The sequence below is a fragment of the Aquila chrysaetos genome, chromosome 5, assembly GCF_900496995.4.
Source record: "Aquila chrysaetos chrysaetos chromosome 5, bAquChr1.4, whole genome shotgun sequence".
NCBI classification, from domain to species: Eukaryota; Metazoa; Chordata; class Aves; order Accipitriformes; family Accipitridae; genus Aquila; species Aquila chrysaetos.
In genome coordinates this window covers 7,619,936-7,640,886 of record NC_044008.1, presented here as the reverse complement: position 1 = coordinate 7,640,886, position 20,951 = coordinate 7,619,936, and the positions used below count along the sequence as shown (strand labels likewise).

General features: G+C 46.1%; 1 protein-coding gene across 6 annotated transcripts; it reads left to right on the top strand.

Annotated features, from left to right (window-relative positions):
• The first annotated feature begins 5,092 nt into the window (after window positions 1–5,092).
• On the top strand, window positions 5,093–20,679 carry LOC115341154 (phytanoyl-CoA dioxygenase, peroxisomal). Of its 6 annotated transcripts, none has more exons than XM_030013603.1 (11): window positions 5,093–5,150; window positions 6,645–6,758; window positions 7,210–7,342; window positions 11,225–11,280; window positions 11,857–11,967; window positions 12,086–12,251; window positions 12,933–13,014; window positions 14,802–14,983; window positions 15,766–15,915; window positions 17,329–17,460; window positions 19,644–20,679. In XM_030013603.1, exons 2-11 carry the CDS (start codon window positions 6,754–6,756, stop codon window positions 19,695–19,697), a joined length of 1,071 nt encoding a protein of 356 aa, XP_029869463.1. In that variant the 5' UTR covers window positions 5,093–5,150; window positions 6,645–6,753; the 3' UTR covers window positions 19,698–20,679. The 6 variants fall into 6 exon arrangements, with proteins under 6 accessions (XP_029869463.1, XP_029869460.1, XP_029869459.1 ...); XM_030013599.1 differs by lacking the exon at window positions 5,093–5,150 and adding an exon at window positions 5,319–5,338; XM_030013598.1 differs by lacking the exon at window positions 5,093–5,150 and adding an exon at window positions 5,327–5,356.
• Window positions 20,680–20,951: the final 272 nt, after the last annotated feature.

Below are 20,951 nucleotides of genomic sequence, written 5' to 3'. Positions count from 1 at the left end.
TCAAATGCGTGCAAAACAGTTGAGTACTTCTGCGTGAAAGTACTTGTTACAAAGATTTGTTGTACTTTAAACTGGTGCTAGATGTGTGTAAGGTCACTCTGAGCAGAAAAGCATACTAGCTGGTAGATATTGGTTGGTTGGGGTTTTTTTTTTTTTCACTTGTCATGTTGATTAGTTCATCAGCCAGGTGTGAAACCAACACTTCTCCTTCCCTAGACGTGTCTTGAATGGTAGAAGGTTCATCTTCAAGGGGAGGGGTGTGCAGAGGAAGGCTGCTTATCCAGCAAGGTGAGCGGCAACCATCGCGCCAACCTTTCATAGTAAGAACCGTTTTCGTCTGGACTTTCAGAGGAAAACTTCCCTTTGCAGCTGCAGAAGCCAGCTATGAGCAAAACCCCTCTCGGGTGAACTGGCAGTTGAAGCCTTTCCTGATGTTTCCTGATGGCTGGAATTTGCATCCCAAAGTGCTTCCTGGCTTGGCCGGCTGAAATGTGCCGCTGAGTGGGTGATTATTGAGTTGGGAAGTCCTCTGTTAGCATCAGCTAATCAGTTAAGGAGTGCAGTGGTTTGTGTAAGAAGTTTTATGATTTGTTTTGCTAAATACGATATTGCAGATCAAGCATAAGCTGTAGCAGGGTATATCGTACAGGGCTAGCAAGTCCTAAGTCGTGCACCTTTAAGCAATACAATTAAAGATCTTTTAAATGAAGTTTTTTGAGATGCTGGCATCAAAAAGCTATGAGAAAGCAACAGCGAACAGTTGTTTTTATTAGCTATGTCCAGTCATTTATGCAAATGTAATGTACTTTGGTTTGCATACACAGGTACCTCTGCATGCACCAACTTCCATCCTTCAGTCTGTGTAAGAAGGCTGCTTGTAAAACTGTCGAAGCTGAGAAAAGCGGAGATTAAAAAGAAAGAATTTAATAATTGGAATATTCATGAGCCTAATCAATACATTTGATAAGTAGCATATATTATTGGAAAGCTAGTATCTGTTATCTCTCTTTAATATGTTGGTTTCCTCAGCCTTTTGCTTTTCCCCCTGCATCAGGGAAAAATAACACTCTTAAAATTGTCTGTGGCAGTATATAAAGTCAGAATAGTTTTGTCCTTTTTTTTTTTTTTTTTTTAGGTATTGTTTTGATTTCACGTTTTGCTAGAAATTCAGGACTGACCCTTTTCTACTTAGGAGGTATGAAAATGCTGCAGTGAGAGGGCAGCAAACCTGAGTGACTGCAGGGGGGACGGATGGGCACAATGGCCAATACTTACTGTTTTACTGATTTTTCACTGATTGTCTGGCAAACAGGTGGGAAGAGTCACCTTCTGGGTGTACATCTGCATTTTGACCACGAGATATAATTGGCAACCTTTGTGGCTGGTGCTTGAAGAGGGGAAGGTAATAAAATATCCTCTTATTCAGCCTTTGGATAGGCATTTTTCCCAGGCTGGGTGGTCATGAGGGAGAAGGGGATCCCTTTGGGGATCTGTAAGACCTCAGTAGGAGCAACGTCTCTGTGAAGGACACTTCTGCACATCAGCTCACTAGCTGCTGAGGTTGGCTGGCATTGCAAGAGCCAACCATGAAGGAAGAGCAAGAGCTTGGGGTTTTTTTAAGCTCTTAGTGCTCAGGGCTGGCTAAGATGGATCCAGCTGTCTCTGGTACTTCTGAAGGCATCTGTGTCTTTAGGAGTGGGTGGGCACCCGCAGCTCAGAAGTTAGGGACAGCTGTAGCCCTGAGACCCTGTTTCTTACGCTGGAGAGAAGCCAGGCTGCAGTGGGTGGGTAGGCGTTGCCCAAAGCTTGAAATTCAGCAGAGGCCAGGAACTAGAGACAGGACTCTGCTTTTGTGGAAGGCAATGCTCTTCAACTTGTCTCTTTACACACCATGTGTCCTCCACATGGAGGATTTCCTCGAAGTGTGTCTAAACTAGCTTTAATCTTGCTTGCTCTGCTTCCAGCAGCAGCAGTTTAGACTTCAGCACTTCAGCACAGGCTTTGCTGCTCCAGACTCTGATTCCAGCTATGTACCTCGTTGCCTGCCCCATCTCCAGACCATGACACTACATCTTTCCTTCTGTCACACAAGATATATTTAAGCTAATGCTGATATTCCAACCAGAGCTGGTTTGTGCTTTTGCTTGCAATGTTGACATGTTTTCTGTTGTATTTTTTTAAGGCATGAAAAAGCTGTTGCCCCACATCTCCAACCTTCAGAGAGGGGGAAATAGTAACAACAGAAAAATGGTCCTGATATTTCTAAGGTAAAAATAGACTTTTGTTCAGATGCACATTCCTTGCTGTAGTAGGTCGGTTGGGCAATGCTCCTACCACCATAGCTGAACTCGCCAAATAATTTGGTTTGGAACAGATGCCTTGCAGTCTCCTGGTCCAAGCTCCCTCCTTGTCCCCAAAGCAGGGACAACCTTGAGGTTGTATTAGGTTGTTCAGGCCTGTGTGCAGTCAGGTTTTGAATATCTCCAAGGACAGAAATTTCACAATCTTTCTGCACCCCGTTTCAGTGTTTGGCCATCCCCATTCTGCAGAATTTTTGTCTTTACATCTAACAGGACTTTTTTCTTGCTGCAGTTTGTGCTTATTGTCTCTTAATTTTGCTGTAAACTTTCAAGAAGGGTTTGGCTGTCTTCTCTGTCTCCCCCCATTAGGTACTTGCAGACAGCTGTAGGATCTCCCTGGAGCCTTCTCCTCTTCAAGCCGAGCTATTTTCTCAGCCTTCCCTTGTGCATCATGTGCTTCAGCCCCCTCATTTTAGTGGCTCTCCACTGAACTGGCTCCAGGATGTCAGTGTCTGTGCTGGGGAGCCCAAAACTAGACACCGTGTCCAGATGTAGTCTCACAAACTGCCTCATGGAGGGGAAGGACCACTTCCCTTGACCCTTTGGCCGCACTCTTGCCAGCGCAGCCCAGCACGCAGTCAGCCCTTTTCACTGCAAGCGCGCACCGCTTGCTCATACTCAACTTGTCCGTTGAGTCCTTTCCTGCAAAGCAGCTTTGCAGGCAGGCAGGACCAGCTTGTCCTGCAGCACGGGATTACTCCATGCCAGGTACGGCACTCTGCCTTTGCTGAACTTCCAGGGGTTCCTGCCAACCTTGCCCTTTGTGAAGACAGGTACGACATTTGCCTTTTTCTAGTCACCAGGAACTTCTCCTGGCACCAGGAGAGAGAGCAGCTTTGCGGTCACATCGTCTCCTACACATGGTCCCATAGACTTGAAAATGCCCAGACAATCTGCTTCAGTGGTCTGCAGCGCAGTCTGCTGCAGCGTGGGTGGGTGATACTCTGTGGCCCCAGACCCCACTGCTCAGCACAGGGAAGCCGAGAACAGACCATGCCAGCGAAGCCCAAGGCAGAAAAGTCATCGAGACCCCTGACCCTTTCCAAGTCCTTTGTCACTCTGTCCTCCTATTTTGTTCTCCATTGCGTCCATGTTTTCCTTTGCCTCCCTTTTGCTGCTAATGTATCTGTAGAAACCCTTTGTGAATCTTCTGGTGATGAGAGATGAACCTGCGCGTCGGTGGTGGATTTTGTTTTTCTTGTTATTGTCGCGTCTGCATCTGTTTTCCCTGGCATCTAAGTTAAAAAAGCTAATTTTGCTGAGTTGGAGCAGCTGCCACTTCCCACCACAGTAAATTAAGCTTTCAGAAGACCTCATCTTTGGAATTACAGTTCTGATCATAATGTGGATTTTAATAGTCAATTGAGATGCTTATTAAATTATAACACTGTGCATTAGGACCATTCCTGTACTGCTGGAGAAATTTTGATCGTTTAGTTTTTATTAGTTTTGTGATTTAATGAAAGGAAAACATTAAAACTAAAAGCCAAATGCAAACCAGCTGTATAAAAATGTTCTATAAAATTCAGGAAACTGACAGACATAGCTGTAAAAATGCTTTGTGAAGACACAGCCCCTCTTAAATGCCATTAATTTTAATAAAAAGATGAATGCCACCATCAGTTTTCCTAAAGAAGAAAATCTCTCCCTCGTTTCTTTTGCCAGGTTCATGAAATTCAGTCTGCACTGTAGTGAAGCTTATCAACAGATTTGAAAATTATTCACTCTGGACTGTTTTGGGCTTGGGTTTGTTTTTAATAAAAATCAGATTAAGATGCAAAGGCCAGGGTTTTTCATACGTGTCCACACACGTATGTTTTTAGAGTGCATAGCTACACCACAACCAGCTGTCGTGCCATTGATGTCACTGTGTGGTTCTCAGCACTGCAGCCCAGAGTGGTGCCAGCAACGCCCGAGATCAGTCTTCTGTTGTATTAAAGTTTGATCGTGGACTGCATTAGCGTGAGGGTACAAATAAAGGGCAGTCACCTCAACCACCCACTCCTCAGTGCCAAGGATGAGGTATCCTGAATCATTTTGGGGTGTGATATAACAGGGTGGTCCAGTGACATGGCAGTTACTGCATAAGCCGGTATTACTGGTAGTATTATCAAGATTACCAGAGAAGCAGTAAGTAAAAAGGAATAATTGTATTCAATGCACAGAGAGATTAGTTTTTTGAGGTTCTTCTTGTTTAAAAATGCATACATATATATATGTATGTAAGCATGTATTATGTATGTATAAAAGCATCTTAGTTCTCAAACTCCTAAATCAGTACAGCAAAATCACTAACTACTTTTTGCTTATTTTTTTCAGGTATGAAAGACACCTTTGCATAAGATGCTGTCAAACACATACCAGTGGAAGAAATATGTATGTTGGAAACAGGTCTGTGTCAGAATTGGCATGTGTAGTGTTGTTGTTCTTTATCTTTTCGATGGGACTCTTACTTGAATTTTGAAACAGATAAAGATTTATTGAGGTTCTTGTTTCAGTTTGGATTGTGAAGGTAACTGCAGCATATATCTGAATTGTAAATACACCTTTCAGTGCAGTTCTAATTAGGACTTCAGTAATAAAACTGTTACTCTTGTTTCTTTTTTTTTTTTTCCCTTCCTCCTCACTTGAATTTGATTTGAGGGACTTTTATTAACTTTCTGTTTACCTATGACTAAGAGTTTTCCTATAGCTCAGGAGTCAAAGGTCTGATTTTGTTGGCAATGAAGGGCTGGGTGCTGTCACTGCTGCTGCTAGTTGTGCCTTCACCGTGCCTGTACGCTTGCCTCTGTGAGTACACCAGATTGTTCTGAGGAGTTTTTTCTGGGTTCCTAACCTTGTTTGTCCCACTTCTGTGAACAGCCTGTGTTTTGTTGTAGCCTCTGAAAAGAGTGACTCCACCGAGCATACGTGGAACCACTGACCATAAGAGCTGTAAACAGGAATGCACCCCAGTCCAGGCAGCTGCCACAAATGGAGTATGTAAGCCTGCTCTGGTACATCTTTATTTAAATCACTGGGAGTTTTGCCACTGAGTTTTAAAGGCAATCAGCTTTTAAGATACAGGTTAAGTTCAGAAGCACCTCCTATCCATGCCTTGGCTTCTGTTTATCTGTAGCACTAACATGAAGCTTAGTATATTGACAGCTGAGTTTTTGATCCATCAACATGTCACCTCAGATTCCAGCAAAACCTGTGGCACAATGAAGTTAAGCCTCCTAAAGTAGCTGTGATGCAGAGTTTTGGTGCATACCCTATCATCATGAGACTGCCTGCCTGGAGCAACAGGACTTACTCTTGATGGTGTAACTTTGGGATCAGGGCCTGGCTGGATTGCTCATGAGCAAGGGGTTTATGAACAAACTAGCACGTGTGAAGATCTATTTGCATATGTTGGGTTGGCAAAATAATGCAAATTCTTAGCAAAATTTCCTCCCACTCCTGATGCTGCTATCCAGCTTATATTATTACAGTGTATTTGTTACTGGGTTTGCTGCCCTCAGTTTACCACTCCTCTCTCTTCTCCCGGCTTTTTCATCCATATCCCCAACTTCTCCATCTCCTGGGAGAGTAGGTGAGAGAGCAGCCTGCAAGGCTGGACCTGGAGCAGGCAGCACACTGCCTTCCTCCCACCTTCATCCTCCTCGGAGCTCTTACTTCTCACCTCCCTGCTATGTCCCAGTCAGAGATGAATCCCCTTGGCCCAGGGAAAGGGGAAAGATGAAGGACAGCAAATTCCAGCAGGAGATACCCCAGCTTCCAGCAGCATCGGCTTCACGGCGTAGGGCTTGAAGGATGAACTGAGTGTCACACCAATGCCACAAGCTAGTCTGAGCCATGACACGGGGGGCCTGAAGTCCACTTTGCAGAAGTGGTGAGGCCCTACGGTGCAGTGGCAACAGGGACTTGTGCAAAGATGATGAAAATCATCTCCTCAGCTGTGCTGCAAGTCTTAGTTATGGGGCTGTTTTCAGCCCCTTAATACTGTTGTCCTCAAATGTGTCAGTTGATGCGCTCATGGTGTTAATTAAGGCAGATGAGAGTGTGCCAAGGACAGTGTTTATTGAATAAGCCACTTTTAAGCGTATCCCAGCTTCAGGGGAACACCAAGCCTCTACAGCTTATTTTTTGCAACCTCTATTTGCAGCTGCCCATTTTTTATGCTGCTTTGCCCTCTCCCTACCCCAGGTTTTCCCCTCCGGGCTTGTTTTTCCTCCCCTCCCACCTCCCCAGGTGCTGCACTGTGACTCCTTTTGTTCCTTTCCCTCTTTTCTTACTCAAAAGCATCAGAGCTGTCCCAGAAGGCTGCACAGAAAGGCCACCCAGCACAATACCCTGCCTCGGGTGTGGATTTCATGCAGGCTGCAGACATCCCAGATCTCTCTCAGTGCAAATGAGGTACTTGGGAAACACGGTCAGCCAGCACGCTGGGGTGACAGCGGAGCCATAAAAATCTCTCCAAACTGATTCGTGGAGGGATGAGGCAAGCTCTGACAGTCAGGAGATAAAGAAAATATCCGTGCTGACTGTGGTCTGTGCCCAAGACCGCCAAGCATTGCTCTCTGCACAGGGCTGATGAAATCCTTGCAGCTCAGTAACTGCTGGCAGAGAAGGGGAAAAATATGGGAAGGCGGGGAGGGACGTGCAAAAGCATGTGCTGAGCTTTCCCCACGTACGTCCCAGTGTCCAGCAGGCCCTCCCATCTGCAAACCGTGCCAACTTACCATTACAGGCTCCCGGCAGGGTTTCTGCAGCCTTTCTGAGCATGCACGGCTGCTGGCGCATGTGCAGCCGAGGCAAAAGCTGCAGACGCCAACAGGGTCCCGCTCCTCTCTGGCTGCGTTTGTAGGGTCAGGTTGGTGACGGAGCTCTCCGACTGCCCGGACACGATGGAGCAGCATGGGAAGCAGTCAGGGCCGGCAGCTCGGCTGGACGCCATCCTCCGGCACCTCTCCCCGCGGCTGGGAGCAACCCCTGCTCCCGTATCCTTTCTGATGTGGGATCGGGGCGGCGGGGAGGGGGATGTTGTCCCCATCGGGGTCGGGGCTCTGCTTCCCCCACCCCAGCGAGCTTTGCCCATCGCCCCTGCAGCCTGCGTGCTTGTGTGTGCGTGGGTGCCGAGGAGGGGTTCGGCGGTGGTTTGCCCTACAAGGACACCCTGCCCGGGAAGGACACAGAGGCAAGGTCCCTGCCATGTGCCCTGGTTACGGGGTGGTGACGTGCAGGGGGGCTGTGCCCCATGCAGCCCCTCGGCGAGCGGGGATGCACCTGGGCAGCGCTTCCCCTGGCAGCCCCCACTGGTGTTTTGGGGTCAGCACCCATCCCACCCCAAAAATATCTCGCTGCCTGGTGCTTTCTCCGTCAGCTTCAGCCCTGCAGCCTGTTGAGTGCTGGGATGTGCATCTGATGAGCCATCCACCCCTTGGCAGCACCCCATGGCACATCTGCCCCAGCACTGAGCAGGGGGGTTACCTGCAGCGAATTTTCCTCCTAGAGATTCGTGGGTTTGGGGGAGATGATAAACTCTGCAAGGTTTAGCAGTTGCACAGCAAGTCTCAGACTTGGTTGAGAGGTACAGACTTGACTGGTAGACCAGCAGCAGGAAAAACATCAAGGTTTGATTTGTGAGTGGGAAATGAGGTGGAAATGTTGGAGGCTGCCAGCTTCTGGTCAGAGAAAGGAAACCAGGGCAGAAAGAAGTTTTCACGTTGGTCTGTCCAATGTTTCCAAAAGTTAAATGAAGGCTGCTTGCTGATAGTATTTTTAAAGCTGCTGCTATAAATCTTGGTTTAAAAAAAAAAAAAAAAATTTAAATGCTGCTGATTCTTGGTGAGAGCTGAATGCTGACAAGTTACCTCTGAATTATAATAAATTGACAAAGAGGATGTGATCAAACAGGATGTAGGAGTCTTCAAATATATTAAAAATATGAAGACAGATGGATAGTAGTTGACTCAGACTGCCTTTACACAAAGGTGCAAGTAGGAACACAAAACTGGAAATAAATGCTAGGAAAAGCACCCTGGTTGTAAAAAGAGAGGAAGTAAGGAGAGGCGCTGCACAAACTGTTTTGTTTTTAAATCCAGCTACAGTGGTCCTGATGCAAAGAGCTTTGGACAAAAATATGTCTAACCTGGGCTGCGGCAAGAAAGGCACGTGGATAAAGTAAATGACAGACCCTAATAAGAATAGATTTATTTGATATATGTTACCTGAGTGCACGGGTTTTGGTTTAGTCTGCTTTGGTGATTTGGGTAGGACAGTCACTTTTCCTTCCAGAAAATGCCTCCCTCTCCTTTTACAAAAGGAGAAATATCTTCACAGCAATACCAGTCACCACCAGAGACACAAAATATGAAAACTGCCCGAAGCCTGTGGGGTCTCTGCACTGCCCTGCTGGGGTGCAGATGTGTGCACCCACCTCTCTCTGCTTAGTGAGCCCTGCAGCAGGGGTTAGCTGCCTTCTGCCGGCTCACCCCAGGCTCAGATCTTCCCAGCCTGGAAAAGAGAGCATCCTGATCTTGTCTATTTAAAATTAAACCTGCGTAATAGAGAGTTTAATACCATCTTGTAGATACTCAGTTTCCTCCTGCAGTTGCTTTTAGAGATTGGTGTATGTTGGTTGTATCGGTATATTGAGGATGAGTTATTTCTGCGTAACAGTGGAAAAACTCTGCCTTCACAGAGTCCTCTGGTGTGGCCTCAGGAAGGAGAGGAAGCAGGGGAAGGTGAAATGCGGCAGATTTTCAGAGCTTGGTGTAGGAGCCAGGGGGGAGTGCTGCATAGGTAACACCACCATTTATCTCCTTACAGCTAGGCAGCTGAGAAAAAGCCGCATTCAGGAGTGCCTGTGGAAGACCTCCATTACTACAGCTGTGAATTCAGCTTGGGTGCTGCCTGGTTTGGGACACTGGAAAAAAACCAGCACACCAGGTGTAGAAGTGAAGGTTTCCTCAAAATGCAGGCAAACAGGGGAGATTCAGAAAGCAACTGTACCTCTTGAGTGACTTGGGTCTTTGGCTTCAGGTCAAACCCTGATGCTGCTGGCAGAGCGGTGGCTGTCAGGCCAGCACCATCTCACCAGGTGTCTCTGAGATGGTTTCTAGGAGAACTACACAAGTTTATTGTGCTTGTCTTGGATATGCAGGAGTTTGCACTATCCGTTGAGACTCTGCAGGGAGATGCTTTGGAAAAGCTTCTGGGGATCTTGAACCTTGCTGTGCCTGTGCTTTGGTCTCTCCAAAAATGTTTATTTGCTTCTGAGTGTACCCAAGTATTATATTGCCTGGTCAGTTGGCTAACATGCCTGTGAATACATTATTCCCAAAAGGGGGTGTGTGAGGGGAAGGGAAAAGTTTAAATACTCCATGTCTTCACCAAAATGAGCCGCTGGAGGTGGTGGCTCCTTCCCAGCCTGTGTGCCTCTTGTTCTCAGTTGTCCAAGCAACCCAAACTTGTGCTTTGAGCGTTGCAAGGTGGCAAGAGCAAACCTGGTGAGAGAAAGAGGTGCTGCAAAGCCTGGGAGGAAGGTGTTCAAACGGAGTCCAGCGCTTGGTGGACTTGTCTGCTGTCCCCCTGTTCTGGGAGGTGGAGGTGTGCTGAGGAGGGCACCACAGCTGGGGTTCAACCAGTGCCTGTGTCTCCATCAGCTGTCTGTGGACATTCAGGAGCCTGAATGGCCAGGAGTCCCATTTTCACTGAAATTGGACCTGAAATGTGGTGTGTGGAGCAGTTGGGGAATCCCTTGCTCTGGGACCTGCTGTGGTGGTTTCCACCTGGTCTCCCCATGTCCTCTTCTTTCCGTTTCCCTTCCATCCAGTTCTCGGCACCTTTTCCTTCCTCTGGCTCATCGTTTTTGCTACACATTTTTGCATGTGTCATGTTTCTTCTCCCACCACCGTATGTGACTCTTGACCAGCTAATGTTTAAGCTTCCTGGTGTAGGGACCGTAGTCACCATTGTGATGAAACCTATTTCTTATTCCAGAAACGTGCATGCTTTTATGGCACATTTAAAAGGTAGTGGTGAGCAGTAAAGTCTTTGGTTTACATAAAACCTCGAAGCACAGGGGGTCTCCAAACATGCATGTGCAGATGCAGAGATCTGCATGAAAATGCTCTTTTTTTGTCCTTGCCCCTGGGTGAAGCTTCAATACCATGCAGAAAGCTCTTGTGAGGCTTCATTAGCAAGTGGCGTTTAATTGCTCTGTCATGAGAATGCCTCTCTCTGCATAGCGGAACACAACTGTGTTTATTTAGACCTGTTGAAATTAGTTGAGGTGGAGGACAAGCCCATAGCTCTCCTCTCTTTGTGCTCTCCCTATCCAGTTTGGGAGGGACCTAATCTCTGCAGTAACTGGAGAGAAGGTGAGGGTTTGCACCGCCGCATGGGAATGTGAAGTTCTAGGTTCACCCCATATGACTTCTGGCTCCAAATTCGGGGCACCAATGTTAGGAGAGGAGAGATGGAGAAGCACCCCCAGGAGGCAACGCAGGTTTTGGGTAGGAGCATAGGGAGGGAAATTGGGCAAGTAAACATCTCCACTGAGCATCTCATTGAGTGTCTTGATGTTCTGGGAGATGAATCGAGGCCTGTGGATTACTCTGGAGTCTCAGGCATTTTGTACTGACTTCTATATGTGTGGACAAGGCCGTATTATGCTGTTATTTTATACTTCTCTGCCACATGTGTAACTCTGAAGGTGGGAAAGATGTTTTTAGAAGCAAAATAAACAAGAACATGAATTGAATGCCCAGCACAGTATTTATCTTTAAGATGAACCACATTGTAGGATTCAGGACACGTGTATAGGTGGTGTTCTACTCTGTTGTGCCTGAGCGTATAGTCCTTAATTTCCATCCCAGACAAGCGTTCCTACTTCAGCCCAAGCTAGTGCTGTTCCTCAGCCAGGGAATTTTTGGTAAGCTGTATCTTCCTTTGTAGAGATAAAAAAAAAAACACCTGCAGAACTCAATTCTTTTTTCCACCCTAGCACACATGTTGATCACTAGGTATTGTGTAGCCTTTCATATTGCGAGGGTATATTCTCCTTTGTTTAACTGTAGTTTAATAAAAAAGCTTAACCATGCATCTTGAAAATGTCTGAGTGCATAACCTGACTGCAGAGACTATTCCCGTGTGCTTCAGTATTGCTGTGGAGAGTGAAGCTGCTGAGGACCGATCCCAGCTTTCCTGCTCACTTCTCCACTTTGGGAGGGCACAAAGGGGATGGTTTGAATTCTGTCACAGAAGTAGTGGGTGGCTGTGGGCAGAGATGCTGCACAGCCATGGACATACCATGGCAGCTCTGCTGGGGCATGGGCAAAGCCGTACACCTGCAGAGCCGAGGTGGACATGCAGGTGGGGAGGGTTTCTCACTGATTCTCCCCAGCAGCCTCTGATCCCCCACATGTCACCATCTTCCTGCCGGGTCTCGCCATCGGTGGTCCCGTTGCTCTGCCTGGCCCTACTAACGTGTTTCTCCTCTGTGTCTCAGCTATACCCTGGACAACGATACGCTCACCACAGAGCAAAGGCAGTTCTATGAAGACAATGGGTATCTGCTCATTAAGAAGCTTGTTTCTGACGAAGACATTGAGCGCTTCAGGTACGGGGCACTTGCCCAAGGTGCTGGGGGGTCCTGTGTGCAGCAGCATCCTGAGGGAGCTCTGGGAAGCTGGAGGAATCTGGACTCTCCCAACATGGACATTCCCTCTGCTTTGCAGGAAAGAGTTCATAAGGATCTGTAAAAAAGAGGTCAATGTGCCAGGAGCTATGATTATGAAAGATGAGTCCCTGAGATACCAGTACGGTCAGTCTGAAAAAGTAGTTAATAAAGTGCAGGACTTCCAGGAAGACGAAGAGTTGTTCAGATACTGTACTCTGCCAGAGGTAAAATTAAAAAAAAAACAACAAAAGGGGGGATGATGGTGGAAGAGCCTATATGACTGTTTTAATGCCTATGTGAAGAACCTTTTTTTGGTTCTGCTAAAGCTATACCCTTTATCCCTTAGAGCCCCTGTATGTCACTCCCATAAGTACATATGCGAGGAAGGAATATCAAGCCATCTTTTAAGAGTGTTCTGCGTGAACATGGGATGGATGGTGGTCAGGGCAGAAGACTTAAAGGAGTGCTTCTCTGCTCCTGTGGTGCGGAGCCAGTCAGGAATGCGACTAGCCCAAACCGTGCCAGGCTAGCAGGACAGATCAGCAACATTTTCTGAATGTCTTTTATTCAGGCGAAGCATCTGCCCTCTGGGCAGGTCCAGCTGTGTAGCCAATATTCATGTTGTGGCAGACAGCCATAGCTTTGTGGAAGTATGACTCTCCCTATCTTTTCAACCCCACCCAGCAGCCTGCTGCACCATCTTCCATCTTGGCCTCCTACCACCATGCCTTTTTGTGTGCCATGCCAGATCCTGCCTCCCGTCCTGCATCCCTCCATCCCAACCTCCTCCTCCTGTACCCTAGTCCTCAGCCAAACATCCAGGGCCCAGTGCTTCCTCAGCAATCTTTCCTCTTGTCTTTCATGCTTCTAATTTTTTTTTTTTTCTAATATTTTCTTCCCTGTAGGTCCTCAAATATGTTGAGTGCTTCACAGGGCCAAACATCATGGCAATGCACACCATGCTGATAAATAAACTTCCAGATTCTGGTAAGGAAAACTTGGGTAAGAGGAAAATAGAGAAATTGTTGTGTGTATGCTGTCTATCTGGCCAAAATTGAACTTAGTGTTTTAGAAAAGCTCTTTGAAAAAAATGAGACAAATTAAAACAAAGTAACGTTGAAAATTTATGAGGCCACTTTGGTAATAGTTTGTTTTCTTTTTACCTTGGCTTAATGAGAAAACGTTTCTTGTCTTTCAGAGTTCAGTGGATATTTGTTTGCTAAAGGTGGTGGTTGTCTTGGTTGCACCACTCACATGTTTAAAGTGGGGAAGCAAGCTCCCTGTTCAGCCAGCTGCGCCTGCATAAAGGCCCAGGCTTTAAAACATGACATGCTTTTTAAGCCTGACTTTTCAAACGTGTTGAAAACAAGTGCTTCCGTGGACCTCGGTAAAAGGCAATAAATACAGAGATCATCCTTTGGTTGGAGTTTATATGCTCCTGACCTCACTGACAGTTGTTGCACGCTCAGCGCTTTGATATGAAGATACTTGAGTAGGTGCCAAAAGAAGGATTTTTGAAGCCTGGCTTTGGCTCCTGCTGCTGGAAATTGAGCTCATAATTTATACAAGGGTGATGGGCAGGGAGAGAGGAAGAGAACTGGACTAACCATATTACAGTTTTTCAAAGTAGCTTTGACTCTGCATAAGCTGTTTCGGTTTAGCGAAGTTGAGACCTGAGTTATGTTTCTCATTCTCAAGTGTGCAGCTTCTGAGCAGATACATAATATACTGAGTTATTAAAATACTGAGTTTGTTCAAGTCATCTCCACTTGTCATCTTAAATACTCCACAGAAGGCTGTGTCATTTTGGTTTGGAAATTCAACAGGAGACCATACATTTTTGAAGTAAAACCAAAACAATAACAGACAAGAAATGGGAGGCTGCTCCATATTTGCAAGGTCTCCATTCAATATCTTTGAGGAGTACTTTAGGAGAGGTGCAGATCTCAGGAGAGTTTTTGAGACTGCCCAAAGTCTAAATAATATGGCAAATGAGGCAAGTGGAAACATCCTAACGATATCTATTTGAGGAGCAAACTCAATGGGAAAATAAATATATAAATAATATATAAAAGGCTGTTTGGGTGTGGATGATATGTTTCAATTTCCATAGTGGGAAAAGAAGTAACAAACACAACTTTGGAAATATTTGTTTTTGTAAAAAGCCTCTAGGGAGAAGGCTAGTAGAGTGCTGGGTAGACTGTCTGGAGAGGCTGCGGTCCATGAATTGAGATGATTTTTTTTTTTTTTTTTTTTAAAGAAGGCTAAATAAACATGTGTTGGATGCAGCACAGACAGGGTTGATTCTTGCAACACAGCGATAGATCAAGCAACTACAGACATCACGGCTGTTTGGAAGTCTTTGTACCGAGAAATGTTTCTGCAACACCGTTCTGGTTAAAGTTCACAAAGCTGGAGAGCAGCCAAAGCGAATGGTGAAAACTTGGCAGGGAGTTGGTGGTGGTGAAGGCCAGCAAAAGGAGTCTTCTGAGGGATCGCACAGCCAGGCAGCCTCCTGGCATTCACTGTGTCCCCATGCCATCGCTGACCCAAGAGCCACCACTGTGCTCTTGGTCCATCCTGGGATGGGGTGTAAGCTAACCCATTTGGCTTCCAGGGCAGTGGTGGGCTGGAGCAGACACTGAGTACACAAAGTCTCTCCAGTGGCAAGCAGCAGCTTCTTAGGACACATCACAACAAGTGCAATGGTTTAACGGGAAGGAAAAGGCTGTGTCACATTTGATGAGGTTGAAGGTTTTGAACCTGTGTTGCAGATAAACAGACTTTTCTCCACCCCATGCATCAGGACTTGCACTATTTCCCCTTCCGGCCTGCGGCCCGCATCGTGTGCGCCTGGACCGCCATGGAGAGGGCTGACCGGGACAACGGCTGCCTGGTTGTGCAGCCAGGGACGCACAAGGAACCCCTGAAGCCTCACGGCTATCCAAAGTGGGAGGTAGATCGTCACGGGGGACTTGGGAAGGGCGCGCATGAGAGGACCACGCTTTGGCTGGGGAGAGCTCACCGTGGAGCGATGATGCGCAGGTCAAAGCTGAGGTTTTCAGGGATGGTTTTTCTGTTTGTGCGAACGCTGACTTGTTGCTTTGGGAGAAAGTTACTTGGTTGGCCTCACTCTATGTAACCTGGGTAGATTTGCCTCTGTTCCCACCTTCACCTAGAAATTGTCCAGCGTGTCCTGGCATAACGGCATAAACACGTGCAACTGTTTTCCACTGCCCTTGCCAAGTCTGAGGACTTTCTCCTCCTGTGAATTTGTTCCTGCCTGGTGAGCATGCGTACTGTCCCAAAGAGGAGAAATTGGACAGTAAACAACTGGATGCAATTAAATATCAAGCGGTATCTTCCTCTTATGAACGGATGTTTCCTGACCTGGCCTGGTGTTGGTGATGGTTATACTGGGAGCAGAAGGCTGGACCCCAATATGGCATCAGGCCACACTTGTGGGATCCCCCAGTGCTCTTCTCTGTTCTCTCCAGCCGAGAAGTGTTCTTAATTGTCTGAATCCAGCTTCAGAAAATAGAAAAAGCATTATTTTGTTGTACCTCAGGCTTGAAGTAGGAAGACTTGTAGACAAGTGCGCAGGGTCTTAGCTGGGCATACCGAATACACTGTCCAGAAGAAAGCAGATCAGTAGCTGTCTCTGCTGTCCCTCGCACTGAGAATTGGCACTTGCTCTAATTTTAACTGAGTGATTTCAACTCAGCCTCTTTTTTCTAGGGTAAAGCCAACAAACTTTTCCATGGACTGCTTGATGAGGATGAGAAGAGTCCCAGGGTTCACCTTGTCATGGAGAAGGGAGACACGGTGTTCTTCCATCCCCTGCTCATTCATGGCTCTGGGATAAACAAGACATCAGGTTTCCGAAAGGTAGGAAACCATCTCTTGATATAACTTTTGATATTTTTATTTTTTAAAACTGATCAAACTATCCCCCCCCTTCCAAGCTCATGAACATGTGGATGAACTTTTTAATGAGTTTTTAGCTTCCTAATATACTTTTACACTCTCTTTTTCATTTTTCATTTTTAAACATCTCTGTCTTTTGGGAGAAGAGCATGCTGTGGAGCTGCTTGAGAAAAACAGAGCCAGAGTAGAAATTAGATGTCGAATCTGTGTTTGAAGCATGGCTGGCTGGACGTGCTTTTCCAGTAGTTGCTTTTCAGCTGTCCCAAATATCAGGAGCTTCTCTAACTTTCTTCCCCCTTCCTTCCTGGTATCTCATCTCTGGATAGCAGGAGCCTCCATCATCCAATAAATAATAGTTATTTATATGATAACACAACCCAATTTTCTATTAAAGATTTGATTACACATCATCTATTCATTTTGCATCATGATTCTTTAACTGAAACAGGCAAAAGTGCCCTCCTTTGGAGGCCTGATCCTTTCTCAGAAGTGGATTCATCCAGGCACATAAGGGAACTAACTGTAGCCTCTACTGTAGGCACTGGTAGCAATGCAAATATTTCCCCTCATGCACTGCAACACAGGCTGCTCTATTTTTATTTTGTTTTACCTGCATCGACTATTATATGGCCTGTTCTTTCAGCCCCAGTAGCAGTTTACTGGTGTGGAATTTCTTCCTCCTGCAGTCCTGAAAGCAGAGAGGACATCAGTTACCAAAAGTCTTATCTGCTGGCTCTTTCCTGGCTAGTGGAGCAATATTCCTGTTTAGTATCCCGCAGAAACATAAGAGCTTCCTCATACTGTGCCAAATCCCAACATGTGTCTGCTTTGGGGTAAATCAGTGAGTATCCCGGATCTCTCTGAGCCAGGTTATGGTCCAGCACCTTTTGAGATCTGGCGTGATCTTGCTTACAGCTGGCATAGCTCATGTAATGAAAGAACAGCTTTTTCTGGTGAGGCATTTCTATTTATTTCCTCTAGACTCTGCTTAAGCAAGAACTGATTACAAAGTAAGTGGTTTGATATGACCATCTGGGCACAGAAAGTAAGAACCCTTACTGAACACACAGGTCTGCTCCCACCCTGACTTTCCCTATTCCCACTCTAGTTGCTGATATTCTGAGCTCAAGTAGTACAGTTCATGCCGGGGGACTGTCTGGGAGAGGAGGGAAGGAAGAAGAGCATGTCAGCAGGCAAATTTCTCCAGTGGGACATCCTCAGGAGAGCAGGAGTGCTTAGAAAGGAGGAAGGAATTTGCTGACATGATCTGTAAGGAAGGGGTGGGGTATCCATGATCTGGGATGCATGAGATTTTTTTCCACCGGTCATTTGTAATCAATACGGTAGTGAGTGATGCCCGATTTCCTCACGCAGAGTATAAGCTGTCACTTTGCCAGCTCTGAGTGCTACTACATTGACGTTAAGAACACGACCCAAGAGCACCTGGAGAAAGAAGTGGTAGAAATCGTTCACAAGAAATACAACACGACTTCTGTGGAGCTCAGGGTAAGACTTGGCTATATGCCCTTTGTTACAGTCCAGGTCAGTTCCCTTTCCTAAGTCTCTCTCGTGCGACAGATTTGTGCTTTTTGCTCTGCCCAGTTTGGCAGATCAAGCTGTGCCAAGCAGAGGTGCTTGGCAGAATAAAAGACCTGATGTGCACAGGATGACTGGCAGGCTTTTTTGGGGCCTTTTTTCTCGTAAGGCTGCTTCTTGCTATGCTGGAGAAGTGGCCTTGCTCTCTGGGCAGCCCCTTCCCATCCCTTGAGCTCTGGAAGTTCCTCCTCCAGCTCTGCTTGTCAAAATGGGTTTTGTGAGCACGCCTTGATCCCTTCCAGTGCCGGCTGAGTTGGTGGAGATTAAATCAGCACTTCATTATGCGACTGCGACAGATGATGTAGCATAAGTGAGGAGGAGCCGCAGACTCTGCTGTTGCGATGGATCAGCTCTGAGGCTGCTCACGTGCACTTCTTACACCATTTGAGGGGGTCTAGGCTTCGCCCCACTGGGTAGCAGTGGGGAGGGCTGACGTGGCAAGGCAGGAATAGGTGAAGTCTGTGCAAGCTTTGCCCTTCACTGCATCTCCTGATTCACTGTTTGTTGTGGGGAGTGTGTGTAAACCGGAGCTCTTTGCAGTTATATTTGGACTGCATTATGTAAATAGGAAGATGTGGTCATCTCTTGCCTTGAATTTGCAAGTATAAGAAGGTGCAATTAATTCAGTTCTTGGCCACAGTTTGTAAGTCCACAGTTCTTACAGCTTCCCCTCTGAATGGTAGGTGGATTTTCCTTTTAAAACAAGTAGCCACATCTGACTGTAATAGTAGACTGAATTTTTTTGGTTAAATATAATCCCACATCAATTGTTTAGACTTGGGGCTACAGCAGGTATGTCAGCAGCGATACACATCTGCCTCAAAAAAAAAAAAAAAAAAAAAGAAAAAGGGGGTAATGGACTCTTGCTGAATAACTGAAATCATTGTGTAAAACAGAAAGCAAATCTACATTCTTCAGGGATTCAGCCACTGAAAGAAAAATAAACCTTGTTATTGGGGTGGAACTGTTATGAATTTCTTAATCCGCAGCAGTTCTCAAATATGTGCATAGCCAGTATCAAGGCAGTCAAGTCTAGATATAACAGCGATTTTCTTTTAAAATTTACATATTTTACAGATGTTACAATATCTAGGGCATTCTGGAAGAGAGGACTTTCTTTTTCACCTTTGGGGTTTTTGGTGTGGTTTGGTTTTTCCCACAGTGTGCCTGGTATGGTGGGGTGTCCAGCTGTGTTTTGCAAGCCTGATCTTACATGTTGTCTGTAAAGTTACAGCTTTCTTGACTTTTGGTACCTGGAGTTATTTAGGTACACAGTGAAATCCAAAGTGATGCGTAGCGAGGCTCTCTCCTTCTCATGAGTGGAAATGAGGTTGTGCCCATACAAACCTCAGATGAGTCTGTGTTTTCATGTAGCTTTAAGGGTTTTTTTTAACCAGAGTTGGACCTTTCTCCCAGAGGAGTACCCAGCTCTTATGTTTCACTTTCACAAGACTAATGATAAGAACTAAGTAATCCCCATACAGGGAAACTGAGGTTGGAGCTTGCCCAAGACTTACGTCCGTGAAGCAAACACCAGTGGTGGTCTCTGCTTTACAATCTGCAGCAATGTCTGCCCAGCACCTGATTTCTGGCTAAGGGCTTGCATTCATATCCGTTATTTCCCGCTGGTTTCTGCTGCACAAGGAACATCACTTGCTCATGGGCAGCGGTATGCGAGGTGTAGTCCCTTGGTGAGCTTTTTTGATCACCCAAAGGTGCACACGGGTGGCACTGTGTGCACAAGAAGACGAGAGTGACTTCTGCAAGGGTAATGTTCTCTGTGCTGCTCATGTTTCCTCTTCTGCCGCCTTCCAGAATTGAACCATGGGCATCTTACCATCTGTGTAACACCTGCAAACAACCTGTCTGCTGGGGGTGGAGGTTGCACCTCTTCCTTAGTTTGTGCTGTATTTTTGTTCTTGATATTTAGGATTTGAAATGATGTTCCGTAAATGTTTTGGTATGTTTTTATGGGTAGGTAGCTAAGCTGAGAATGCTGTATCTATTTCCATCTCTGTAAACTGGAATCCTGGTCACTGTTTTTGCTGGCCCTTAAGGCTTTTCCTTTGTCTCTTTTTTTTTTTTTTTTTAAGGATGTTTGGAAATTCCGAGCACGGCTTGTGCAAGGGGAAAGAATTAACCTGTAGAACAACCTCTGAAGAGCAAGGTGGAAAACACGTGCCTGAGAATGAGCTTCTCTGATCGGAGAGTGCAGACCCTGCCTCAGCAGGCAGAATTATGTGTGCTTTGTTGACCTCTGTATTGGTAACTTAGCCAAATGCTGCATCGCAAAACATTTTATAGTAATACAAAATAATTGCACTGAGATTGAATGTCAAAGAAAACCTAACCTAGAAAAACAGATTTGCTGTGGTTATCTTAGACGATTGCAGAATTAAGGTCTTGAAAGAACACCTTGATTTTCTTGGTGTTTTCATTCTTGTTTTTTAAAAGTTTCTCACATGACATACCTTTGGAACGATGCTATACTAACATAAGATTTTATGCAAGAATTTATGCAAGGGTGTGTTTTTTAACGTTTCCAACTTCCTTTTCTACGCAAAAGAAATAAAATGAATCAGAGTTTCACTCAAGCTCAGTATGAGCTTACATGGGAAGTTATTAGTACAGCTGATGAAGACGGGGATATTGGTACCAGCAGAATCAATGGTGTAGGCAACTGGATAAAGGGGAAGCAGCAACCACTCACATGGAAAAATGGGATTGATGGGCTGCAACATGATCACTAGTAGAGTTCCTCAGACATGACCTGGTGTGGCATCATATCTTACCGAGCAGCGCTGGCACAAATGAAATATGTGGCTGACAGGGTTGGGAGCTACTGAGCCAGCAAATCAGCCTCCCGTTGGCCTTGTACAACGGATCCAAGGCTGTGTGGAATGAAGGAGTCCTCCTTTGAGTCTGGTGGGTCTGGGAAAAGGTGCCTTTTGGTGCTGCCAGGTCAGGGAATCAGTTGGATGCCTCTCAGGATGCACTGGTGGCAGGGTGGAGCGACGTGCACTGAAATGATCCTCTCGCCTTTCACAACGTTTTTCCTAGCTTTCTGAAAGATTCTTTTGCTTTCAGAATCTGTTTTTGAAATACAAATTAAATCAGTGCAAAACTGCATTCGAGGGCTGTGTTGTGTTATTCCAACTCAGAAATTCTGGTGGTGGGTGCGTTGTTGAATACCCCAGTGCAAATCATCAATCTTCAGCTCTTTTCCAGTCCCCCCTTCCACCTGAAGACGTGCCAAAACAGCAGCAAAAGCTGCACTGACGGGCTCTCATGGCTCCTTCTGCTCTGTTGTCCTGCAGCTTGGGAGGTCACTCAGTTGAGGCAGGAGATCAGATGCAGATGTGGGTCCTTGACCCAGGGGGCTCAAAATCTTCTCCCCCGGG